General features: G+C 41.4%; 1 protein-coding gene across 2 annotated transcripts in view; it reads left to right on the top strand.

Annotated features, from left to right (window-relative positions):
• VTI1A (vesicle transport through interaction with t-SNAREs 1A) overlaps nt 1–16253 on the top strand; it is a 362693-nt gene extending 346440 nt beyond the window's left edge. Inside the window, exon 9 of one of the 2 annotated variants that reach the window (XM_043519147.1) lies at nt 15840–16253. In XM_043519147.1, the coding sequence (XP_043375082.1) occupies nt 15840–15858 (19 nt within the window). In that variant the 3' untranslated portion in view covers nt 15859–16253. Of the gene's footprint in view, nt 1–15009; nt 15815–15839 lie in introns of those variants that run through there. The other variant, XM_038410869.2, reaches the window with a different exon arrangement.
• Nucleotides 16254–22779: the final 6526 nt, after the last annotated feature.

Genomic DNA, 22779 nt, shown 5'->3' with positions numbered 1-22779 from the left:
TACAAGGGACCCAAACTCTTTTGATGTGTTCCATACAATAAAATGCCAGGTATACCTGAGGATGGAGCCATGTGACTAGAATTTTCTTGTGACTAGAGAAATAGGTCCATTTGATGTGAACCAGTTTCAAAAATCAAAAAAGGCTCGTGTATCTCTTACTTGGGTTGCTCGTGCTTCACAATGGTTTGGAAAAACCAAGGTGAAGAAACTAAATTTGGCCACAGACACATCCTTCCCCCCCCCCCGCTGCTTTTACAAAGTGCAACCACATGCTCCCCACTGGAATTTATGCTATTATGGAATTTAAATAGGGAAGAAATATATCAGATTGTGTGTTCCCTGGAGAACCTTATCTATTAGTGAATCATTTATAGCCTAGCCTTCTGGGAACAGTGCAAAGACCATCTTGGTTTCTTCCCCACCACCACCATCTCTGGTGTTTGGAGAGCAGGTTGGCTCCGGGTATAGTTTGGGAAGGAAAGATACGGGAATTTGGTGAAGGAGGTGGGACTCTTTGGTTTCATGGACAGATGTGATGGTAGCTTGGATATTCAAGTATGTATTTATGTATATGGATGGTTATCTCATGTATATGGATGATTATCTCATGCACCTACAGCTAGATTACAATAAATAAAGAGCCTTCTTCATCAGAAGTGATGTTTCTGCTGGAAATACCTTCTGGAGCCTTATGGTAAATGACATTCATGATCTGCAAGAATTCTTCAATGCGCCCATGTAAGATAGTCTCCATTTTGGCGTTCTGCCTTCACTCCTATGTACAGACGGAGAGAGAGTTTTAAATTCTCATCCTGCTAGTATGGCAGCAAAAGGAGTGTGGCATTTTGCTCTTTCCCTAGAAGGGAAGCATGAGAGTGGAACTGGCAAAACCGGCTCCTTTAGGGCCAGGGCCTGAAAGGTTCTGAGTACCTGGGACTCCCGATGACTTCAGTGGCAGTTAAGGGCACTCAGCACCTCCCAAGATTACAGCCACAATATGGATAACCTTCCACTCATACCCAGACTTCCCTTCTTCTGAAAACTTCCATCCCTCCCTATTTCCTTATGATAATTGTCTTAGATATTTCTAATCCACCATTCACTGAAATACCTAGGCATAATTACAGGCTCTCCATGGGTTTGTCCATAATGGATCCTCCCCATTCTTATATGCTTCAGAGTAGCAGCCGTGTTAGTCTGTATTCGCAAAAAGAAAAGGAGTACCCGTGGCAACCACTTTAACTTCAGGAGGGTGGTTGGGTGGATTAGTTTCTTTCAATGATTCTTCAGCTTCTGGTATTTTAGGAAACCTTCTTCGTTGTGATGTGAAAACTGCCAAGCTCTTGCTCATTCTGATCTCTGCTAGTAAGGAGTTCCTCAGTCAAAGACCATCCACTGAGAACACCCTGCAGCATTCCTGGGGAGTTATAGTTGTCTCTGTTGGTCACAAAAGGAGAGCTGTTCTCTGAACTACCTACGTCTTCCCCACTGAGGGCGTTAAAGATTAAAACCGGGATCTAAAGAAAGCTGTCTACAAGGAGGCCTCTGCCAGTGCGTGACGTGGACAATGCCAGTCCCACAGAGTCTAGGTTTAGAACAAGTTTCATGGTATTGCCCTCAAATTTTAGCACTTCTTGTTTTTACTCCTCCTTTTTTCAGTTAATACTTTCCTACTTTATCCATAGGCATCCTGGGTGCCCATTCCTTTGTGTAGCCCTTCTGTGCATTATGACACTCAGAAAAAAGTAGAGGGACTGTTTCCAGGCTTCATTTTTACAGCTCACCCCTTCCACCCCGCCCCCCACAAATATAAATAAAACAATGGCTGGTGAGTGATACGACATGGAAATAAAATCTGTGGGGTGAATTTTCAGCACAACGCACAGGAAATTAGATGCACAATTACTGCTGTTAACAGAGCTTGGGCATGTAACTCCCTGCACAGCAGGCTGAAAATCCTCTCCATGCATGTTTAATGGGGTTTGGGTTACTACATTCCTGGGGTTGGGTCCCTTTCCTAATGCCTACTGTCCTGTATGAAACAAAGGAACTGCTGAATGTATTTTGCTATTAAAAGACTATTCCCTTGATCTGGATTCTTTCTCTAATGCCACACAACTTTTCTCCTAACTCAGCAGTTCCTTAACCTTTGCATTTCTCCACAGATTTTGTTTTGTTTTGTTCTTTTAAATATTTTTAATGTACTCTGTGAATTGTCGTTTATGTAATTGTTATATCGAGAGCACAAATACTGAGGTGATGGATGCTTTAGAAGTGTGTGTTTCTAATAATACAGAAAATATTTTTCCTAAATATTAATACATAAATGTTGCCAACACAGAATAAATAAACAAACAACATCCAGAGGAAAATGAATAGTATATTCCATTTCACGAATCTTGTGTCTATTTTAAACATCACGCTCCTCTGGACCTGGTTAGTGTGTTTTTAAACCCAATCCTATATGAACTAGATGGGGCTGTGAATCTGGAATTGTCTTATGCTTCCATGCTACTTACTCAGCCTTATGTACAGTAATTGTTTCTTTCCCCTGACTAAAGAGCCTTATTGCACGCTACAAGGATCAGTTCAAATGGATTTTAATTACCTTCAATAAAAATTAAATTACTCATCTGAACTAACAGTTTTGCAATGAAAAGGAGCTCAACTTTTAGCTGTGTAGTGTTGTTGATTTTTTTTTTTCCTATCCAAGGTAACACTTGAATCTCCAGCTTTCAGCAAGGTCTGTACAACTAAAACAAGGTGCTGTAAACTGAGACTCAAAAAACCAAAGTAAAAACACACACATCAAATGTAAAAAAACCAAAACAAAACATCAAATACATATACAAGTTTCTAAAAGGTTTGTCATTTTAAAATTGCACATGATTACTGTCCAGCTTCCCCAAATGCTTTCATCTGAAGGGGTGGGGGGAAAATGTAGCTTTTTCCAATTTTAAAAGCATTGTTAGGGCATGCCTACTAGATTTAGCTAACTCTGTATGTTTTGATACATGCGGTACGGTTGATTGTCTTCTCCTTAGCATAGATCTTGAAACTGTAAATACATTTTTTGAAGTAAAATAGCCACTTGATAACTGCTTAATGAAGTATCACACTAGCTGTTTTGAATGCAAAAAAAAATGTTTGGAAGTACCCTGTGGTGCCGCTTTTAGCGAAAATGGGTTTTATTTTTAAACTTTTGCTATATTTGGAAACAAGTAGTCCCAGAGAAAATGATACCAATACTAATGGGGAACATATTATCTTTCATGTGGGCTTCTTTTTTTTTTTTTTTTTTTTTTTTTAAGATTAAGGTTTCTTTGTTAGTATCTCAGTAGCAAGACTCTCCAGAAAATCAAAATATGCCTTAGAGCAATAATATTTTAATAAGTATCAAATGTCTTCAGTGAGATAAAAGTATTTTAATAGCATATCTGTGTGTGTGTCTGTGTGTAGAGTAGAATTTAGTTTAAACATCTTTACATGCATTCCCAAAATATTGCAGAGGAATTATTTTTTTAATTCAGGTGGGGAAAAAATTATAGATTTTTTGGTCATTAAAATGTCACGTGCTACTAAAAATATTGTGAAAATCTATCTTCACTGTTTGTTTCAGCTCCCTGGTCTCTTGATTTAAAACACTCTAGCGCCACCCAGTGATTTGGAGGGTTCAGTGTTTAAAAGTTTGGATGTTGCGCTGAACCTTCTTGCTTGAGAAATCAGCCTAGAACTCTGCGGAGCAGAGCCTTTTCCATAAGATTTTCAATACTCTTCTTCTGTAACCCACACTAGCACAATATGTGTCTTTGTCCTTTTCTAGTGATTGGTGGTCTTAAGAGGGGAGGAGCCTATTACAGCTACTGGCTAATGCAATTATTGCTCCAGCTAAAGTGTTAGAAGTTTCTGCTTTTAGTGCTGAAGGTCATGAGTTCAAGCCCCACCCGTGAACAAGGAAAGAGTAATTAAGTCAGTGGCTATGCTATGAGCTAGGGGTATGATTCCCAGCTCAGGTAGATATAGGTGTGCTAGCTCTTGTCTGAACTAGCGTGAAAAATAGTGGCGTAGCGTGTGCAGCTGTGACACAGGCTAGCTGCCCCCAGTACAAACATGCCTGAACTCTGTGGGCCCATACTCGGGGTACCCTACATATGCTGTTGCTGCCTGTACTACTGTGGCTACACTACTATTTTTAGCATGCTAGCTCAGTGCGAGTTAGTGCAAGTGTGTGTATGCAAGCTGGGAATCGCACCCCTCGCCCATAGTGTAGACATACCTGGAGACTCAAGTGCATTTGTGCTAACTCTCTCACCCAATCCCAGGGCTTTTTTAGAGGAGAATGGGGTTATCCATATGTAATCTGGAGTCTCGCCTTGAAATACCAATGAAATCATCTAACTCTGGTGCATGTGTCGGTCATCTGTTGAAGACCGCATCGCTCACTTCCCCGCTGTGGCCTGCAAACTAAAGTCCTGATGGTTTGATTCTCCTCTCCCATGAGTGTCAGTCAGGAGCAACTCCGGTGAAGTCAACGTAAGTGTCAGTCAGAGGAGTGTCAAGCTGAGTCTGTTCACTAAAGTCCAAATTCAGAACAGTTGTAAGCATGTCCACCTCCCATGAAGTCTCTGGGACAAATTCACCAGGGATTTAAATGCTGTTGTATGTCACACATAGGGTGTGAGTGGGAAACTGTTGCTAGCTGTAAAATGCTGTAACTTGCACCTTGGCATTCAGTGAATGTGGAATACAAGTATGACATGCTGAAGGGATGTTGCAGGCAAGTCAGATTGTAAGGAAGGATGTGTGGTGGAGCAGCCTTATAGTTTATTGTTCCTTTTCCTCTCCAGCCCCACCTTGCCTTCTCTGTATAAATTACATTGGCATGGAATGCCAAACCGAAGCAAAAAGAAAAGGAGTACTTGTGGCACCTTAGAGACTAACAAATTTATTTGAGCATAAGCTTTCGTGAGCTACAGCTACAAGTACTCCTTTTCTTTTTGCGAATACAGACTAACACGGCTGCTACTCTGAAACCGAAGCAAGTTGCACTATTTTACTTCTGCATCCAGGAGAACTCCCTTACTTCTATCTCTCTCTCTGCTTTGCTATCCTCTTGTGAAATCCACGCACAAACTGGCCACCAGTTTCAAAATCTGAGCTCTTCACAGTTTTATGGACTGCACACAAAAAGTACATTTCACTATTTAGGGATCCTCTTGGTTCAGCAGTCCTGCTGCCCCCACTGCCTTTGAATGTTTCTAATCCAAAGTGCGCATGTCACATGAAATATTAAAGTAGGAGTGATGCCACCATCCACCTAAAGGTAGATGTTGATGTAAGAAAATCAAGTTTGATTTGTTTATTTTATATAGAGATTGGTTTAAACCTTAAATCTCCAGATCCAAATCTGGTGCTAATTTGAATTGTGAACTCATGTTTGCTAATAAACAAAAAAAAATCTACATTTTAGTATTGCAAGAAAAATACTTTGAAAGCCTTTTAAGCATCTTTCTCTCTCATTAATTTATTTAATCCTCTGATCTTCCCTTCTTTTAAGTTGTTTATTGTTTTTAAACAGAGACAAGTGAGCTGAAAAGCTTTGTCACTTTAAAAAAAGATTTAAAAACTATATAAGATCCCAAATAATTAAGAGACTATGTAGACTTAAACATTACACATAAATACAAAGCAAACATGTTTCAAGTGAATTCCTCCACTTATGTAGGAGGCAGTATGGTTAGAGTGACTGGGAGTCGGGATTCCTGGGGTTCCTGCACTCTGCCACACACAAACTGGGGACCATAATGGAGGTTACCTACCGCATAAGGTTTTCATGACACTAATTCTATGATGTTTTAAAAATGCTTCAAGACACTCAAATGAGAGACATTCCAGTAGTAGAAAGCTGGACAAAATACAGATCGGGTGGAAGTTCCACATTTTGGCTATTATTTTCAAAGTCTGGAGTTTAATCAAGATTTTCAAAAGTGTCTGGTGGGAATCTCATCTTCTGTGTATCTGAGTCTGACTCTTATGTTACTTTATTCAGTGAAAGGTGTCAATCTGCCCAGAACTGTGTCTTTTTCTTGTGCTGTGGTTTTTGTTCTTGTTCTTAAAATATTTGAAAAATGAGCAGAAAAAAGTTTGATTTTTACCATGTCTTTTACACATCTTAGTGTAGATAACTCAGAAAAATGACTGCCTTTCTTTCTTCAATATTTTTCATAATACCCATTTAATGTATAACTCTACAAAAGCCCAGTGTCTATTGGAAAATATATATAGTATACATGAAATCAGAGAAAAAAACAATAATTTCTAGCACTTCTTCACAAATCATTACAGCCTTGGCACTGATACTACAGTGATGAAAGCAACACAAGTATGTAAGAGACTGGAATACACTGATGTTATTTAACAACAAAAACAAAGAATAATTCTATTCATTTCTGATGTGCACAGCACCATGGTATATAATAAGAGTTAAGAACATAAGAACAGTCATACTGCGTCAGACCAAAGATCCATCTAGCCCAGTATCCTGTCTTCTGACAGTGGCCAGTGCCAGGTGCCCCAGAGGGAATGAACAGAACAGGTAACCATCAAGTGATCCATCCCCTGTCGCCCATTCCCAGCTTCTGGCAAACAGAGGCAAGGGACACCATCCCGGTCTATCCGGGCTAATAGCCATTGATGGACCTATTCTCCGTGAACTTATCTACTTCTTTTTTGAAGTTGTGGGACCTCAACATCTCTGAAAAAATCACTTATGTTTCGGTGCCTGAGTAGGGATGTAGATGCTTCTCTTAAGGTATCTGGGCATGACAATATTGGCCTTAACTTTTTCAGTGGAGTATTATGAAGGTTCCGGGTATGAAATGCTGAAGCCTGTTTGCGATAAACTACAACAATCAAGCATTCTTACAACTGCAATACCCACCTGCTGAAGTGAAGAAACAGATTGACAGAGCCAGAAGAGTACCCAGAAGTCACCTACTACAGGACAGGCCCAACAAAGAAAATAACAGAAAGCCACTAGCCATCACCTTCAGCCCCCAACTAAAACCTCTCCAACGCATCATCAAAGATCTACAACCTATCCTGAAGGACGACCCATCACTCACACAGATCTTGGGAGACAGGCCAGTCCTTGCTTACAAACAGCCCCCCAACCTGAAGCAAATACTCACCAGCAACCACACACCACACAATAGAACCACTAACCCAGGAAACTATCCTTGCAACAAAGCCTGTTGCCAACTCTGTCCACATATCTATTCAGGGGACACCATCATAGGGCCTAATCACATCAGCCACACTATCAGAGGCTCGTTCACCTGCGCATCTACCAGTGTGGCTGATGTGATTAGGCCCTATGATGGTGTCCCCTGAATAGATATGTGGACACAGTTGGCAATGGGCTTTGTTGCAAGGATAGGTTCCTGGGTTAGTGGTTCTATTGTGTGGTGTGTGGTTGCTGGTGAGTATTTGCTTCACGTTGGGAGGCTGTCTGTAAGCAAGGACTGGGCTGTCTCCCAAGATCTGTGAGAGTGATGGGTCGTCCTTCAGGATAGGTTGTAGATCCTTGATGAGGCATTGGAGAGGTTTTAGTTGGGGGCTGAAGGTGATGGCTAGTGGCGTTCTGTTATTTTCTTTGTTGGGCCTGTCCTGTAGTAGGTGACTTCTGAGTACTCTTCTGGCTCTGTCAATCTGTTTCTTCACTTCAGCAGCTGGGTATTGTAGTTGTAAGAATACTTGATAGAGATCTTGTAGGTGTTTGTCTCTGTCTGAGGGGTTGGAGCAAATTCGGTTGTATCGTAGAGCTTGGCTGTAGACAATGGATCATATGGTGTGGTCTCTGGAGACATGTAGGTAGGCATAGCAGTCAGTAGGTTTCCAGTATAGGGTGGTGTTTATGTGACCAACGCTTATTAGCATCGTAGGGTCCAGGAAGTGGATCTCTTTTGTGGACTGGTCCAGGCTGAGGTTGATGGTGGGATGGAAATTGTTGAAATCCTGGTGGAATTCCTCAAGGGCTTCTTTTCCATGGGTCCAGATGATGAAGATGTCATCAATGTAGCGCAAGTAGAGTAGGGGCATTAGGGGATGAGAGCTGAGGAAGCATTGTTCTAAGTCAGCCATAAAAATGTTGGCATACTGTGGGGCCATGCGGGTATCCATAGCAGTGCCGCTAATTTGAAGGTATACATTGTCCCAAATGTGCAAGAGTTATGGATGAGGACAAAGTCACAAAGTTCAGCCACCAGTTTAGCCATGACATTATCGGGGATACTGTTCCTGACAGCTTGTAGTCCATCTTTATGTGGAATGTTGGTGTAGAGGGCTTCTACATCCATAGTGGCTAGGATGGTGTTTTCAGGAAGATCACCGATGGACTGTAGTTTCCTCAGGAAGTCAGTGGTGTCTCGAAGATAGCTGGGAGTGCTGGTAACGTAGGGCCTGAGGAGGGAGTCTACATAGCCAGACAATCCTGCTGTCAGGGTGCCAATGCCTGAGATGATGGGGCATCCAGGATTTCCAGGTTTATGGACCTCGGGTAGAAGATAGAATACCCCTAGTCGGGGTTCCAGGGATGCGTCTGTGCGGAATTGTTCTTGTGTTTTTTCAGGGAATTTCTTGAGCAAATGATGTAGTTTCTTTTGGTAACCCTTCCTTCATCTTCCTTCCCTGAGCCTTGTCTCAGTTGTCACGATCTGGGGGAAAAAATCTTCTCCACCCTTGTCTCTAATATCCTGAGACCGACATGGCTACACTGCATACATTCTCCACCCTCAGTTTAGTGATTAGTGTAAATCATTGCATAATCACCATAGTGAAGTATCTAAGCCCATTTATATCCTGAGATACCACTACGGTCAAATTCACCCCTATTGAAGTCAATGGAGTTTTAACAGGGATTAATTTAACCCAAACTAGTTTGGTGAGTTCTGCTCATGGGGGAAGGGGAGCAGGAGTAGAAAAAACTACCCAAAGCTTTGTTCCTCCCCAAGGTTAAGAAAATAGAATGTCACCCTTCCTAAGGGTGTGCCTTTGTTTTGCTGTTACTCCTCTGTTTGAATAGATTCTTCCCTGTGTCTTTCTGGTCCTCTTTCAGGTATTTATGCAATAAGATCTGGCAAATTCCACAGGCTTAAGCTCTTGGATCAGTGTAATTGTTCTCCAGAATTTGTGCATACCTCGTACAATGGAGTTGCACCCCAGAAGGCCTGACTATGGCATTTATCCAGAATTGATGTGTACTTTGCAGATTGGCGAGTGGGTGTAATGGAGTGTAAACTGATGTAATGCTGAGGTGTTGTGAGGGTGGGCAGGGGAAGGGATAGGAATGTGTGAGGTCTATTTCAACTAACTCCTTCTGACACCCTTCTGATTAGTTGCTTTGCCTGCTACTCTTTCGTCCATTTCGAGTAAGTTGCATCAGTTTAGAATCCGTTTGGTTTGTCTGTCTGTCTGAGAGACAAGGTAGGTGAGGTTGGACCAACTATCTGTTGGTGGAAGGTAGAAACTTTCGAGCTACACAGAGCTCTTCTTCAGAGCCGGGAAGGAAACAGAGTGTCTAAGCTAAATACAAGTTGGGACTTGGGAGAGATTATTAAGCAGACGGGGTAAGGCATGTTGGAGGCAGTCATTTGAAATGGGCAATAAAGGGTCGCAGGCAGTGTGGTGTGTTACAAATTGTGAAATGAGCCATAAAACCAGTGTCCCTGTTAAATCCATGGTTTCTGATGTCTAACAGAGTTATGAATTTGAGTTCCCAGGTTCACCTTTTGAAGGTCTTGTGCAGGTTTCCTTTGAGGACAAGTTTTGAAAGATGAGATATGGAGTGTTCGCTTTGTGTCTGTCTGTCTGTTTTACTCTGTCACCATCTGAGTACCTTCCAGATAATAGCAATGGTCTAATCCCTAGTGAACTGCATGACATCTCTGTCTCTGTGGTTTGGTTAGGGTTAGTTGAGTTAAGTTTTTATGTTTCATTTTGGGGACCAACAAGGGTGTCAACATTGTGAATGTCACCTTTAATTTACACCACCTTACACCTCACCTTTGACTTTCACCCATAGTATTCTCATTATGGGCTCAACTCACGCCGTCCCTCAACCCTTAGGAATTTTGGGGGGCATCTTAATGCCAAGGATATTCTAAACCAGTAGTTCTCAAACTTTTGTACTGGTGACCCCTTTCACATAGCAAGCCTCTGAGTATGACCCCCCTTATAAATTAAAAACACTTTTTTGTATATTTAACACCATTATAAATGCTGGATGCAAAGCAGGATTTGGGGTGGAGGCTGACAGCTTGCGACCCCCCCCATGTAATAATCATGTGACCCCCTGAAGGGTCCCGACCCCCAGTTTGAGAACCCCTAGTCTAACCTGTGACCTGGGCATCATTTCTGAATTGCCATACAGAGCATGCTGTCTTATTCGGTGATGTGAAAATAAGGAGCAGCAGAACAAACACCAATTAATTCAGTAATAAGAGCAGAAGTGTGTGTTTGTTAATTGCTTTGAGCCCACACCCCAATAATGGCCTTTTTGATAGTATGATGCCAAAATACACGCACATACAAATTCAAAGCATGCTGTTCTTATGTGTTTAGGATCCATGTATAAAGAAGAAGTGTCCTCTCCATTTCTGTAAAAAGAAAAGGAGTACTTGTGGCACCTTAGAGACTAACAAATGTATTAGAGCATAAGCTTTCGTGAGTTACAGCTCACTTCATCGGATGCATGATGAAACTTCCATTTCTGTAGTCCACTTGCTTTTCAGTAGAACAACACTGTGACAGTGTGGGCCACTGGACTCGGAGTAAGAAAACTCAACTGCTGTAAGATCTGCATGCTTTCACTTCTCTGTGTCTCTCTTTATCCTCCATTCCCTGTCTGCCTTGTCTATTTAGATTGTAAGCTGCTTGAAACAGAGACTGCCTCTGACTATGTACTAGCATGGATCTTAGCACAACGGGGTCTCTGTTGAGGAGCTACTGCCTGTGTGTGTGTGTGTGTGTGTGTGTGTGTGTGTGTGTGTGTGAGAGAGAGAGAGAGAGAGAGAGAGAGAGATGCAGAATAAACAGGTATAATCGCCTTTAAAGCACATATGATCTGAGTTGTTTAAAATCTGAGCTTTAAACCCCTACAACAGATGACAAATTTAACATAAAAACAGTGTGAAATCACTGGCAGACACTTGCCAGTTTGACCATTTAGGAGTCTGAGTGGGTATTGATTTGAGGCGAATATTCTAAAGTTTGCGTTATCCTTTGAAAAGTACTAATGTAGTTCTTGTCACTTTAAATTAACTTTAGATAAGAGGGACTGACAGAAACATGAAGATGTGTGAACTGTATTTGACTGATATTCTGTCAAATATTGCATGGGGTTATGATCCACAACTTTTCCCATCTGCTGCTCAAACCTGAATCCTTGAATGCACAATGGATTAATTACCATATTTTGTTCTGATTTCACTTAGTAATATAAAAGACTGTGAATGTAAATGTACCCTTAGAAATGGAAGGCAGGTGAGGGTGAGTTACATGGTGGCTTCTTTAAACATTTTTATATCCATATATATATTTGGATATGGATATTATCCATATCCCCAAAATACTTGAGCTCCCAGAAATCCACAAGAATTGCTCAGTACTCAGAATTTCATTCAGCTTCCTTTCTGTAGAGGTCCCCCACACACAAAAATAATAATTTCTTCTTATGCAGCACCTCCCATCTGGGGATCTCAAAGCATTGAATGGGCCTTATTAATTTATTATGTCCACCTCTGCAACATATAGTTTTGTTGATCCCATGTTGCAAATGGATATGCGCTGTCATGGAGAAGTAGAGGGTCAAATTTTCCAGAGTTGCCACATTTTTGCGTGACCAATGGAAGAAATATAGCATCCGATTATCAGATGTGCTGAGCGTTTGCATCTCCCAGTTACTTCAGTTGAAGATGAGACTCCTCAGGGCTCAGGCTGTAGGCTTCTAAAGCAGGACATCCCAAAATGGAGGCACCCAGAATTAGAAACCTCTTTTGAAAATGTGGGCCTAAGCAACTTGTCCAAAGTCTTACAATCTATTTCCCCATGTTAAGTATCCTTGCATCTTCTTGTCAACTATCTAAATGGGCATCTTGATTATCGCTACAAAAGTTTTTTTCTCCTGCTGATAATAGCTCATCTTAATTAATTAGCCTCTCACAGTTTGTATGGCAACTTCCTCATTCTCTGTATGTGTATATATATATATATATATATCTTCTTACTATATATTCTATTCTATGCATCCAATGAAGTGGGCTGGGGCCCACGAAAGCTTATGCTCTAATAAATTTGTTAGTCTCTAAGGTGCCACAAGTACTCCTGTTCTTAATGAGTCAGTGGTGGAATTGGGAGCAGAGCTCAAGAGTCTTGACTCAGAGTCCTTTCCTCTTTCTTGCCTTCTGACTGTGGCAAATAATATAATGTATAGATGAGGCCTTGGAGAAGTGTATACTTGTAGCAGCCACTGGTGTTGTCTGCAAAGCATATCGATGTATAGCCAATTGATCAAATCCACAACATCCAAAACTCTGCTCTTTCTTAAGAGGATATTGTATACAGCAAGGGCATCAGTGAGTTTCACTAATTTTGCAACACATTGTATTTTCTGGTAGAAGGAAAGTTGATTCATCATGGCTTTGTGGATTTGGAGCATTGATACCTGGTAGAATCATTTCTCCCTTGATGCTATCCATTTGACCTCTAATGCTGCATATGGAGACAGCTCATCTTTATGTCTTGCCATTTGTTGTTGAATCTCATATTTCCTTGTTGGCAAGGGAGGGGAGTTTTCTGGGAGACAACCAAGCTCATCGGAAGTTGTGGTGTTTAAATGTTGCTTGTAATTATTAGAATTGAGAGCACTGGTTATTGGGAGTCTGAAAGACGGGAAACAGGAGGGAGGGGGAGGAGTTGAGAGGCGGGGAGAGAACTACAGAGGGTGCAGCAGCAGCTTGGTAAAGAGGTTTCCACTTTGAAAATAAAGTCCTGTTGAAGTTTGTTAGTACCTTGCCTGGTTGATACAACAGAAGTGTCAGTAGGTGAAGATGGACCTCATAAAATGGAGGACAAAAATTAGAGAGAGGTGATGTAAGATCCTCTTCCAGAAGAAATTACGCAAGGTTTTGTGCCGTTTCATAACAAGTTAATGAAGGGTGAGTGACTCACATTTATTTGTTAGAGTTCTTCTCTCCAGCTTCTAAGATTTCTTTAAGATTAATATTCTTAGATTAAGATTAAGATTAAGATTGCCATTCTCTGGTCCCAGACTATATTTCTGTATTCAGATAACTTTCCTCAGAGATATCCACAGCCATTTTTCCTTCTCATTTTCTTCTTGTCAGTAGACTCTTGTGCTCTTTTTTGGATTCCATTTTTCTCCTTTCCTTTCCTTTCAATAAGGATAAATGCAGGGTCCTGCACTTAGGATGGAAGAATCCAATGCACCGCTACAGACTAGGGACCGAATGGCTCGGCAGCAGTTCTGCGGAAAAGGACCTAGGGGTGACAGTGGACGAGAAGCTGGATATGAGTCAGCAGTGTGCCCTTGTTGCCAAGAAGGCCAATGGCATTTTGGGTTGTATAAGTAGGGGCATAGCGAGCAGATCGAGGGACGTGATCGTTCCCCTCTATTCGACACTGGTGAGGCCTCATCTGGAGTACTGTGTCCAGTTTTGGGCCCCACACTACAGGAAGGATGTGGATAAATTGGAAAGAGTACAACGAAGGGCAACGAAAATGATTAGGGGTCTAGAGCACATGACTTATGAGGAGAGGCTGAGGGAGCTGGGATTGTTTAGTCTGCAGAAGAGAAGAATGAGGGGGGATTTGATAGCTGCTTTCAACTACCTGAAAGGGGGTTTCAAAGAGGATGGCTCTAGACTGTTCTCAATGGTAGCAGATGACAGAACGAGGAGTAATGGTCTCAAGTTGCAATGGGGGAGGTTTAGATTGGATATTAGGAAAAACTTTTTCACTAAGAGGGTGGTGAAACACTGGAATGCGTTACCTAGGGAGGTGGTAGAATCTCCTTCCTTAGAGGTTTTTAAGGTCAGGCTTGACAAAGCCCTAGCTGGGATGATTTAACTGGGACTTGGTCCTGCTTTGAGCAGGGGGTTGGACTAGATGACCTTCTGGGGTCCCTTCCAACCCTGATATTCTATGATTCTATGATTCCTTCCTCCACTCCTACCAAGGCCTGATTTTGGTATTTGTCTCCTCTGTTTTCTTTCTTTGATCATCAGGTGGGGAAGGAAGCACGTTTTTACTGCAGTATAAATAACAATAACTACCTTATTGGTGCGAGAGGGAAGTCACTTCCCAGGAGATATAAGACACTTGCTTTTATATTTGGCCTTCTTTCATTCTCTTGGGGGAATCTGTGGAAATATTGAGTAGCTCCATCAGAAAAAAGGTGACTCAGACATTCCAGCAGCAGGAAACCTTGAATAACTCTTTAGGATATGATTTTAAAATGCACTCAGTATTGGCTTAGCTCTGCCCCCATTGACATCAGTCCTGTTGTCCTCGGTGGGAGGAGAGTTAGGGCAAGGCCAAATGCTTTTGAAAACCCCAGACTTAAACTCTATAACAAAAAAGATGGGGAAAAGACTGCAACATTAGGTACATCTTCCTATCTTCAGTCCGCCCAACCTATCATCAGACACAGTTCTTCAATTTTTTGTTCATTTTGAGTAGTATTTACTCACATGAGTAGTTTCATATTTACATGGGTAAGTACCACTCAGCGTGGACAATGGTTTCAGCATCGGATCCCTGTTTAGGAAATCTATTCAGGAGGGAAGAGGTCTGATGTTTGTTTAAAGCAGGGGTAGTCAATAGGCAGACCGCAGGCCAAATTCAGACTGCCAGATGCTTTTGAATGGACCCCAAAATTTTTTTATTTACTTATTATCATTATTGTTTTTATTTTTGTGTTGTTTTCTCTAGAATCGGGACCTTGACTATACCTTGATCAAGAAATTTGGAACTTGATAAAAAATAATTGATTACCCCTGCTTTGGAGCATCTCATTAAGCGTCAGAAAGATTAGTGAAAGATAGATGGATCCCCTTGCTCCAAAGACAGCAAAAATAGAAGGATCTGTTAAAATTTTTCATAGTGAATTACAATCCATTACTGAAAATCAAGAAAAAGTTAAATCTGAGTTGGAGAGTCTGGAATCATTCTTTGGGTCTTTACATTGCTTGTAAGGATGCACGTATTAAAGCTAAGGTAGTTTTGCAGTTACTGGAAAATATTTTTATTTAAAATCTGGTCCATTGACTTGCTTAGAATGAAATATTATGAATTCCACGTCAACCTATAGAGAATCTGGATTTATCTCAGGAAGCAGAAAGAAGAAAAGCAACATCTGATCTCTGCTGTAATCTGCCGTCTTTATGTAGCTGATAAAGGACAGCTTCTACAGACCACGATGATAATATATTTAAGAAGTTGCATACATGCGTTTCCTGATGATCAGAAGGCAGCTCTGCTCAGAAGACATATATATGAATTACTTAAGCAAGAGGGAGTCTTATATTGGTGCTATGGCATCCAAATTTTGTCCTGCAAACCTTCAGGGCATTTTGCAGAGGGTAATGGTAACTCTGTGTGTGTGTGTGTGTGTGTGTGTGTGTGTGTGTGTGTAATGAAGTAAAAAGGTTCTCAGAAATTAAGAATGAGTTCACTGTGATTACTTGGATACAAAGTAATGCAGGTACTTAAGAACTTGCAGGATTGATCCCTAACTTGTTATGTTATTATTTGTATTGCAGTGGTGCCCACGAGCCCTAGTTATGAGTCAGGACCCCATTGTGTGAAGTGCTCTACAAACAAAGAACAAAGACAAACTCTGCGCTAAGAGCTAACAATCTAAACTGAGGTCTAACTCCTCAACCTCCTAAGAGGAAGAGGAATTTCTGACAGATTTTGCAGATGTAGGAATCTCTAAACTTTCCTATTTTCTGTAATTTTATTGTACTTGGTTTCAACTAATTTTGGGGGGGTTCCATATATTTATATTCTTTTATGACCCATGAATTCCACAAACAGGTAGCACGAGGGAATGACACCCACTGTTTAGGTTAAGTTAATTTGTGAGATATTTATTCTCTTCTGTCAGTTGAAGACTATGTATAATCATTTGTTCCACTTATTTGAAAAAAATGCATTCATCTAACTGTCCTTTTGTTCTAAAAACTATTGTTTGTATCAATTTTTCAAATGTATAAATAAAATATCTTTAGAAGAAAACACATGTTGCAAAATGTCAGTTTCTGAGCACAAGATATCACAGGAAACAAAAGGTTATCATGAACTTAGCAAACCTATCTGTGGCCAAACAATGATCAGCTAGCTTCAGTAGTAAGCTACAAAGTAGCATGCTGGTCTATTCCTGGAAGAGGTTGCTGCTGCAAACACCAAAGATTTTGGAGAGGAGGTTCCAGAAACTGTGTCATCTTCCCTTCACAAATTTGATGTACCTGCTGACAAAAAAGAAACTGGAGAAAATGGGGAGCAGCAATAAAATCTTATTGGGTGATCCAGTTCTCAGTGACTTCAGTGGGCTTTGGATCAGTCCCTAACTGGCCAGGAGGATAGACAATAGGCTGATTCCTTGCCTTCCAAGATATGGAATTTCCTCTTTACATTCCTACCTCCCATCTCAGTACACACCAAGTACTCACAGTGTGTAGTACTCTCCCATAGTGTTCTAGTGCTCATGTGGAATTACTGGGCACTGATAATTCACACCAAACACTCATTTAAATTTCACGATCACATAAACCTTCATTAAAACTATTTTGATTGTAGGTGGCTTTGCACTGGAAACATAAAAATGTGAGTTTTCTGTTATTCTTCATATTAAGGTTTGCGGCTAATAGTCAATTTGTTTTGATTTAAATTTACATAACACTTGCATAACAAAAACCGCACCATCTCCTCTTCACTACGGTTTATAGCTAACTTTGTCCCTGTAGTCCTGAGCCCTCTTTCCAATATAGAGGGTGCAGCCATACCCCACATCTTTTCAGAATAGGGTGACCAGTCAGCAAATGTGAAAAATCGGGACGGGGGTGGGGGTAATAGGAGCCTATATAAGAAAAAGACCCAAAAATTGGGACTGTCCCTATAACATCAGCATGTCTGGTCACCCTATTACAGAATAACAAGTGACTCCACACATTCTCACCTTCTGAAGAGGTCTAGAGGATCCCTTCTGGCCTTAAAATTCTACAATTGTGAAAATGGACATTTTGTCAAAATTTTGTGGGAAAGAGAAATTTAAGGGCCACAAAAGGACTGTTATGAGTAACATAAAATATAGTCAATATTTTTCAATGGTCTATAAGACAGCTTTATCAATATTATTCAGGAGAACTCTCCTGTGAAGTCAACGGCCTAAGGGGAGCTTATGACTAGAACTGGGCAAATAACAAATTTTTTCAGTTCACCAGCAATTTTAAAAAAGTTTGGGGTTGAACTGAAAAAGATTGATTTTTTTTTTAATTTTTAGCATATCAAAAGTCAGAAAAAAATGTTCTTGCAGGGTCAAACAAAACATCCTGAGCACGTCTTAACATTTAAAAAAATAAAATTAAATTAAAGGAAATTTCAAAATGAAAAGTTTCAGAGTAGCAGCCGTGTTAGTCTGTAAATGCATCCGATGAAGTGAGCTGTAGCTCACGAAAGCTTATGCTCTAATAAATTTGTTAGTCTCTAAGGTGCCACAAGTACTCCTTTTCTTAAAATGAAAAGTTGTTTCAAATAAAAACTGGACACATTTCATTTAAAAAATGTCAACATTTATTTCGGGGTGGGGTTTTCCTGAAACAATTTGGCAAAATCTACACAAATTCGCTCAATGTTTGTGTTGCCCAATCTGCATTTTTGCCAAAAAAAAGTTTGTCATAAAGGTTCACAAGACTCTACTTGTGATGCATTATACCTCACTGAGAGATAGAACTGCACAGGCTTGATTTTTAAGATAATACAGAATTGTTGAGCCATATGCAGCAATCACACAAAGGTTTATAGATGGGTCCAAACCGAAACTCATGTCCAGAATGCCTGCAGGCTTTGGAGGAGTTTCAATCCAAAATCAGACAGGGTGTTAATTTTGCAAATGGTCTCTACACAAGAAGCCAAAGCCTCAGATTCAAAAATCCCTGGAAGTTTGGGAGGAGGGTATTCAGAGTCTGAACCCAGCTCTGGACGTGAATTTTGTACTAGGTCTGTGCTCTATAAAAGTGTTAAGCAAACCGCATATTGGAACATCTATGAAATTAAGGGTGGGGCTGAGATCTGTATCCAAATTTTGCAGCTTTGGCTCACCTCACAATGCTGATTGTGGTGTATGTACCTATGTATCCAATCAGGTATTACCTTTCTGTTTTCTGCATGCTGTACTTTTAAATGCCTGCTACAGGGTCAGCTGTGAGGCAGATGCCATTCTGAGTTCAGATGTGAATGAAATAACGCATGTTTTGTGCTCTTCAGGAACTGAAAAACAAATCAGTAACAAATTCAGTATTATATATGGGAGAATCTGGTCATGAGCGGCAGGTGGTGCTAAGTCTCGCAAAAGAAGGCCCCGGCTGTCAGCTGCTCTATACACAGTGTATGTATGGTGTGGAACTTGCAGCAGCAACTCGGGGTGTCTTATGGTGCCTGACACTGGTGTAGCTAGATTCCTACACCAGCAGGATTCCTGCAGCACATGGGCTAAAACAGCCACATGGCATAGGGGCAGGGATTCTAGCCTTTCAGGGGATATATCCCAATGAGTCCCCAGCCACAGAAGTTAGGATTCAGGGGTCCCTACAGCTGTGGTCCCACCTCATTGCCTCTGACCCTGCTTCTCTCGGCCTCACAATGTCAGAATTGGGGGAGTTGGATGGGAAGGGAATGGTTCTGAGCCGGGAGGGTGAGGGTGGCTGTGTTCTGAGCTGGGGAAGGCAGCCCAGAGGGGCCTTTTCCAAGCTGGGAGGTGGGTTCTAAGCTTGAGGGAACAGGTAGGAGTGGGAGGCGTTGTAGGGATGGGGAAGGAGAGGAGGTCAGGGGAGTGAAAAGGGTTGAGTGGTTGGGCAGGGGTCACGGGGGAGGGGGTTTCTCCACCTGGTAGGTGTGAGAAAGTGGGATTGTGCAAGAGAGGGATCTCTGAATGAGGAAGTATGGGCTGGCAGTAGCTGAGCGGATTTGTAGGAGTTCTGAGCTGGGATGAAGGAAAGGGGGGTGGAGTGAATTGTCTGAATGAAGGTGTTTGGGTAGTGGAGTTGGGAGTGTAACAGCTAGATTTGGGAGGGGATAGATGGAGGCAGAGAAGAGTCTGTGAGTGTAAGAAAACAGGACAAGGCACACGGAGGGGAAAAATACAGGTTGCTTCTACACAGCCCTTTACTGCAAAGTATCTGAGCTTTTCACTCTGAAAGGGAATCTTCTCTTGCCACCGCCTGCCTCCATGACCTACCTCATCCCCACCCCACCCGCACACTGTGTCCTCCTTTCTCTGTGTCCCAATGTCTTGCTTTGAAAGTCCGGTCACCCTGCAGGGAGGGGATAGGAAAGGATGGTGAGAGGAGATCTATTGTGCTTTGCTGCCCCACCATTTATGTTGGGCATTAGCCACTCCTGATTATGTGCACACTGCCATTTCCTCTATTAGTTATGCTGTTTGGAGCCTGCAGTTTCAGACAAAGGTTTTGTACTTGTTCCATGTTAATCTTAGTTAATGGTCTGTTCTGTTGGGTACAGGCACGGCTAAAAATCCCAGCCTGTTCCAGATGTCCAAAACAAAGCATATGGTTGACAAGAAACAATGCAAACAGAGACCCATATGTGTCTGCTGGTCTGCCTAATCTATCTGTCTACCTTTGTACTTGTATAGTTCCCATTACCGTAATATCTGAGTACCTTTATTAAGTTGAACACAGACCATGTTTAGCAAAAGCATTAATATGGAAACCCTGCCCACTGACACAGTTGCCAAGACAAATATGGGTCATATCCTGCCACCGTTCAATACACGGAATTCCTATTAGGAGTCAATGGGAGTTTTGCATAAAAATCAATGGAAAGATTTGACCCTTTTCAAAACAGAGCCATCTATGGTGTAAATTGTACTGCCTCTGTTGTGCACAAAAGATAAAACCCACATTTCTTGAGCTATTCCCTTCAACTAGCATGCCCTTTGGAATATACCTTTCTCACCCCACTAGCATCTAACTAGCATCCCAAATGGTTTTCAGTAAAAGTGCTGTAAAAATGTAAAAGCTGGCCGTGCCTGGCTTTTCAGTCACTTATAAATATTATCACTGATTATTCACACCTGAGCTCACGGCGTGGTATATTTTTTTTACTATCTGAGAGAAAGTCAGAAATAAAATAACTGTGTTATTAAATATGGGGGGTTAAAATCTTATATCTAAAGGTAAAAGCACTGTCTGAAATCACCACAGAGGGATGTTGACTGAAAGCAGCTGCTGGTTCAGCTGGTGGTTTAGGATGTTCTATTGCTTAGCTACTAAATAAATCCCCTTTTGCCCTGCACTGCCTCCAGCAAGCCCTTAGCCTTCCCCACTCTGTCTTCCCCACACAGTTTCTCTATTTTTCCTCATAATCTCAGCCCTGATTCTTTTTCCCATTCTTCTGAATGTTGAAGTCATGACCTTTGTGGTTTATAGGCCACAAGAGACTGAGCTAAATGTGTTAGCACAGAGTCAAAACAAGTAATAGCTGGCCAATTAAATTAATAATCCATATTGTTACAATGTTTAACCATGGCCGTTTCCTCAGTGGTCTGTTTAAATCACAGCCAAGTCCTGACCTATTAAAATGAATAACTGGAATTATGAGAAACTCCATTTAATAAACACAGCAAGGAACGCAACACAATTGTGTATGAAATATTTATTACCATTTTAAGCAGCAGCAGCTAGTTGAAATTTAAGACCAGATTAATGAAGGAGTTTTAATTTCTGGGTGAGAGTGGAAAAATTAAACCTGGAGCATTTCCTTGATTTCCTGGCACGGACGAGATTCGAGATGGGAGCACAAGATTCACAATTTCCCCTGTAGAACTCTCCAGCCTTGCAGGACTCAGGAGGAGATCAAAGCAAGCAGGCTCCAGACAAGTGGCTCAAGTGGCTTCAAAAACCCAGGGGAATAAGGGCCAGAGCACTAGACATGAGCCGTCTTGGATTTTAAAATTAAAACTCCTGCCAACTGCTATCCTATGGAGACTAACACGGCTGCTACTCTGAAACCTATGGAGAGTGATATTAATGGGAGGGCCCAAGTGCAGATCCACTGACAGCAGCCTATGTGTGTGTGCAATTTTTTACATTATACCACAAAAACGCTCTTCTCTCTGAAATGTGTCAGACCTCACAACATTTTGAGCGTGAAAGCATTTTAAAACTGTTATATTTCAAACAGTCCATCTATTCATTAAAGCAAGAAAACTCCAAGAGATAGAGATTTGTGTTTCAATGCATTGCACTTCATTCTCCACCCAAAACAAAAAAAAACCCCAAAAGTAAATTTCCTTTAAAATACAAATGGAAATGTTGTGAGGATTTGAAAATGGGTGATTGTCCAAGCTAGAATATTTTCCTTTGTTTCCTACTGCACCCAATGTAATAACATTGAAAAGATTAATATTATGCAAAACCCAGTACAACAGAGCCATTATTCGGTACCACGTCAAGGAGTTACGTAATAATCACTCTCTGCTGGACACCCACCTGGCGCATCATCCCGATAATGATGTATCCTTTCAGACATCTGGGCAATGATGGTTCCACACCACAAATTGGCACAATCTGTCAGAAATGCTGTGAAGCAGTAAACCACTACCCTAATTTGAGAAAATACAGAGTACTACCAGCGCTTCCGAAGGGTCTCATTTTAGTGCACGCTCTGACGACTTCAGGAGCCATATGCTTTTTTTTTTTCTTTTTCTTTTAAGTGTATTAGTCCCAGTGAAGGGTACCGGATTGACAACAGTAGAGACAGAAGACTCCTGCTTAAACACAGAACAAATACAGCATGAACAGAAGCGGGGCAAGTTACTCCATGCTGCACCAACCAAACATGGACGAACCACGTCTCGGGATAATTCAGTTTCCACACCCTTTTAGTCCCTCTGATAAGACTGTCAAGCACGTCACTTACGCTGGTAGGTTCTGGGACGTCCACTATGAAGTCAGTGACAACATAAAGCACTGAACAATAGTCCAAGTGAGTTCATTGGGTTGCAATAGCCAATTGCTCATCTCACATGCCGGATCTCTCAGGACTTTATCCCATCTCCTTTCCGGTCAAACTGTAAGTCCGGTAGGGTAGAGTATGAGACATTTGGGTTGGAGTATGATATGATTGCTGCTCATCTTCAGCTCCTATCTTTGCACTGAATACACAGTCTGCTGCTTCTGTGCTTTCCCACTGCCAGTTGAGATCAGGCCCATTGGGCTAGGAGCTGTGCGAACACCTATTAAGAGACATTCCCTGCCTTAAAGAGTTTACAAACCAAGTAGACAAGCCAGACAAAGGGTCGGAGCAAGGAAGTACAGCAGACTCCCTATTTTCTGAACTAATTGGAGATTGAGGAGCTCATAAGCTCAGAAAGTTCATAAAATCGAACATCTCAAAATTACAGTAGGTTTGGTGCATAAATTGCAGTATGGTGCCCTGCATCCTTGTCTTCTGCTCCTC

The sequence above is a fragment of the Dermochelys coriacea genome, chromosome 7 (assembly GCF_009764565.3).
Source record: "Dermochelys coriacea isolate rDerCor1 chromosome 7, rDerCor1.pri.v4, whole genome shotgun sequence".
NCBI lineage: Eukaryota > Metazoa > Chordata > Testudines > Dermochelyidae > Dermochelys > Dermochelys coriacea.
The sequence above is the reverse complement of the archived record's forward strand: the minus strand, read 5'-3'. Positions and strand labels throughout refer to the sequence as shown.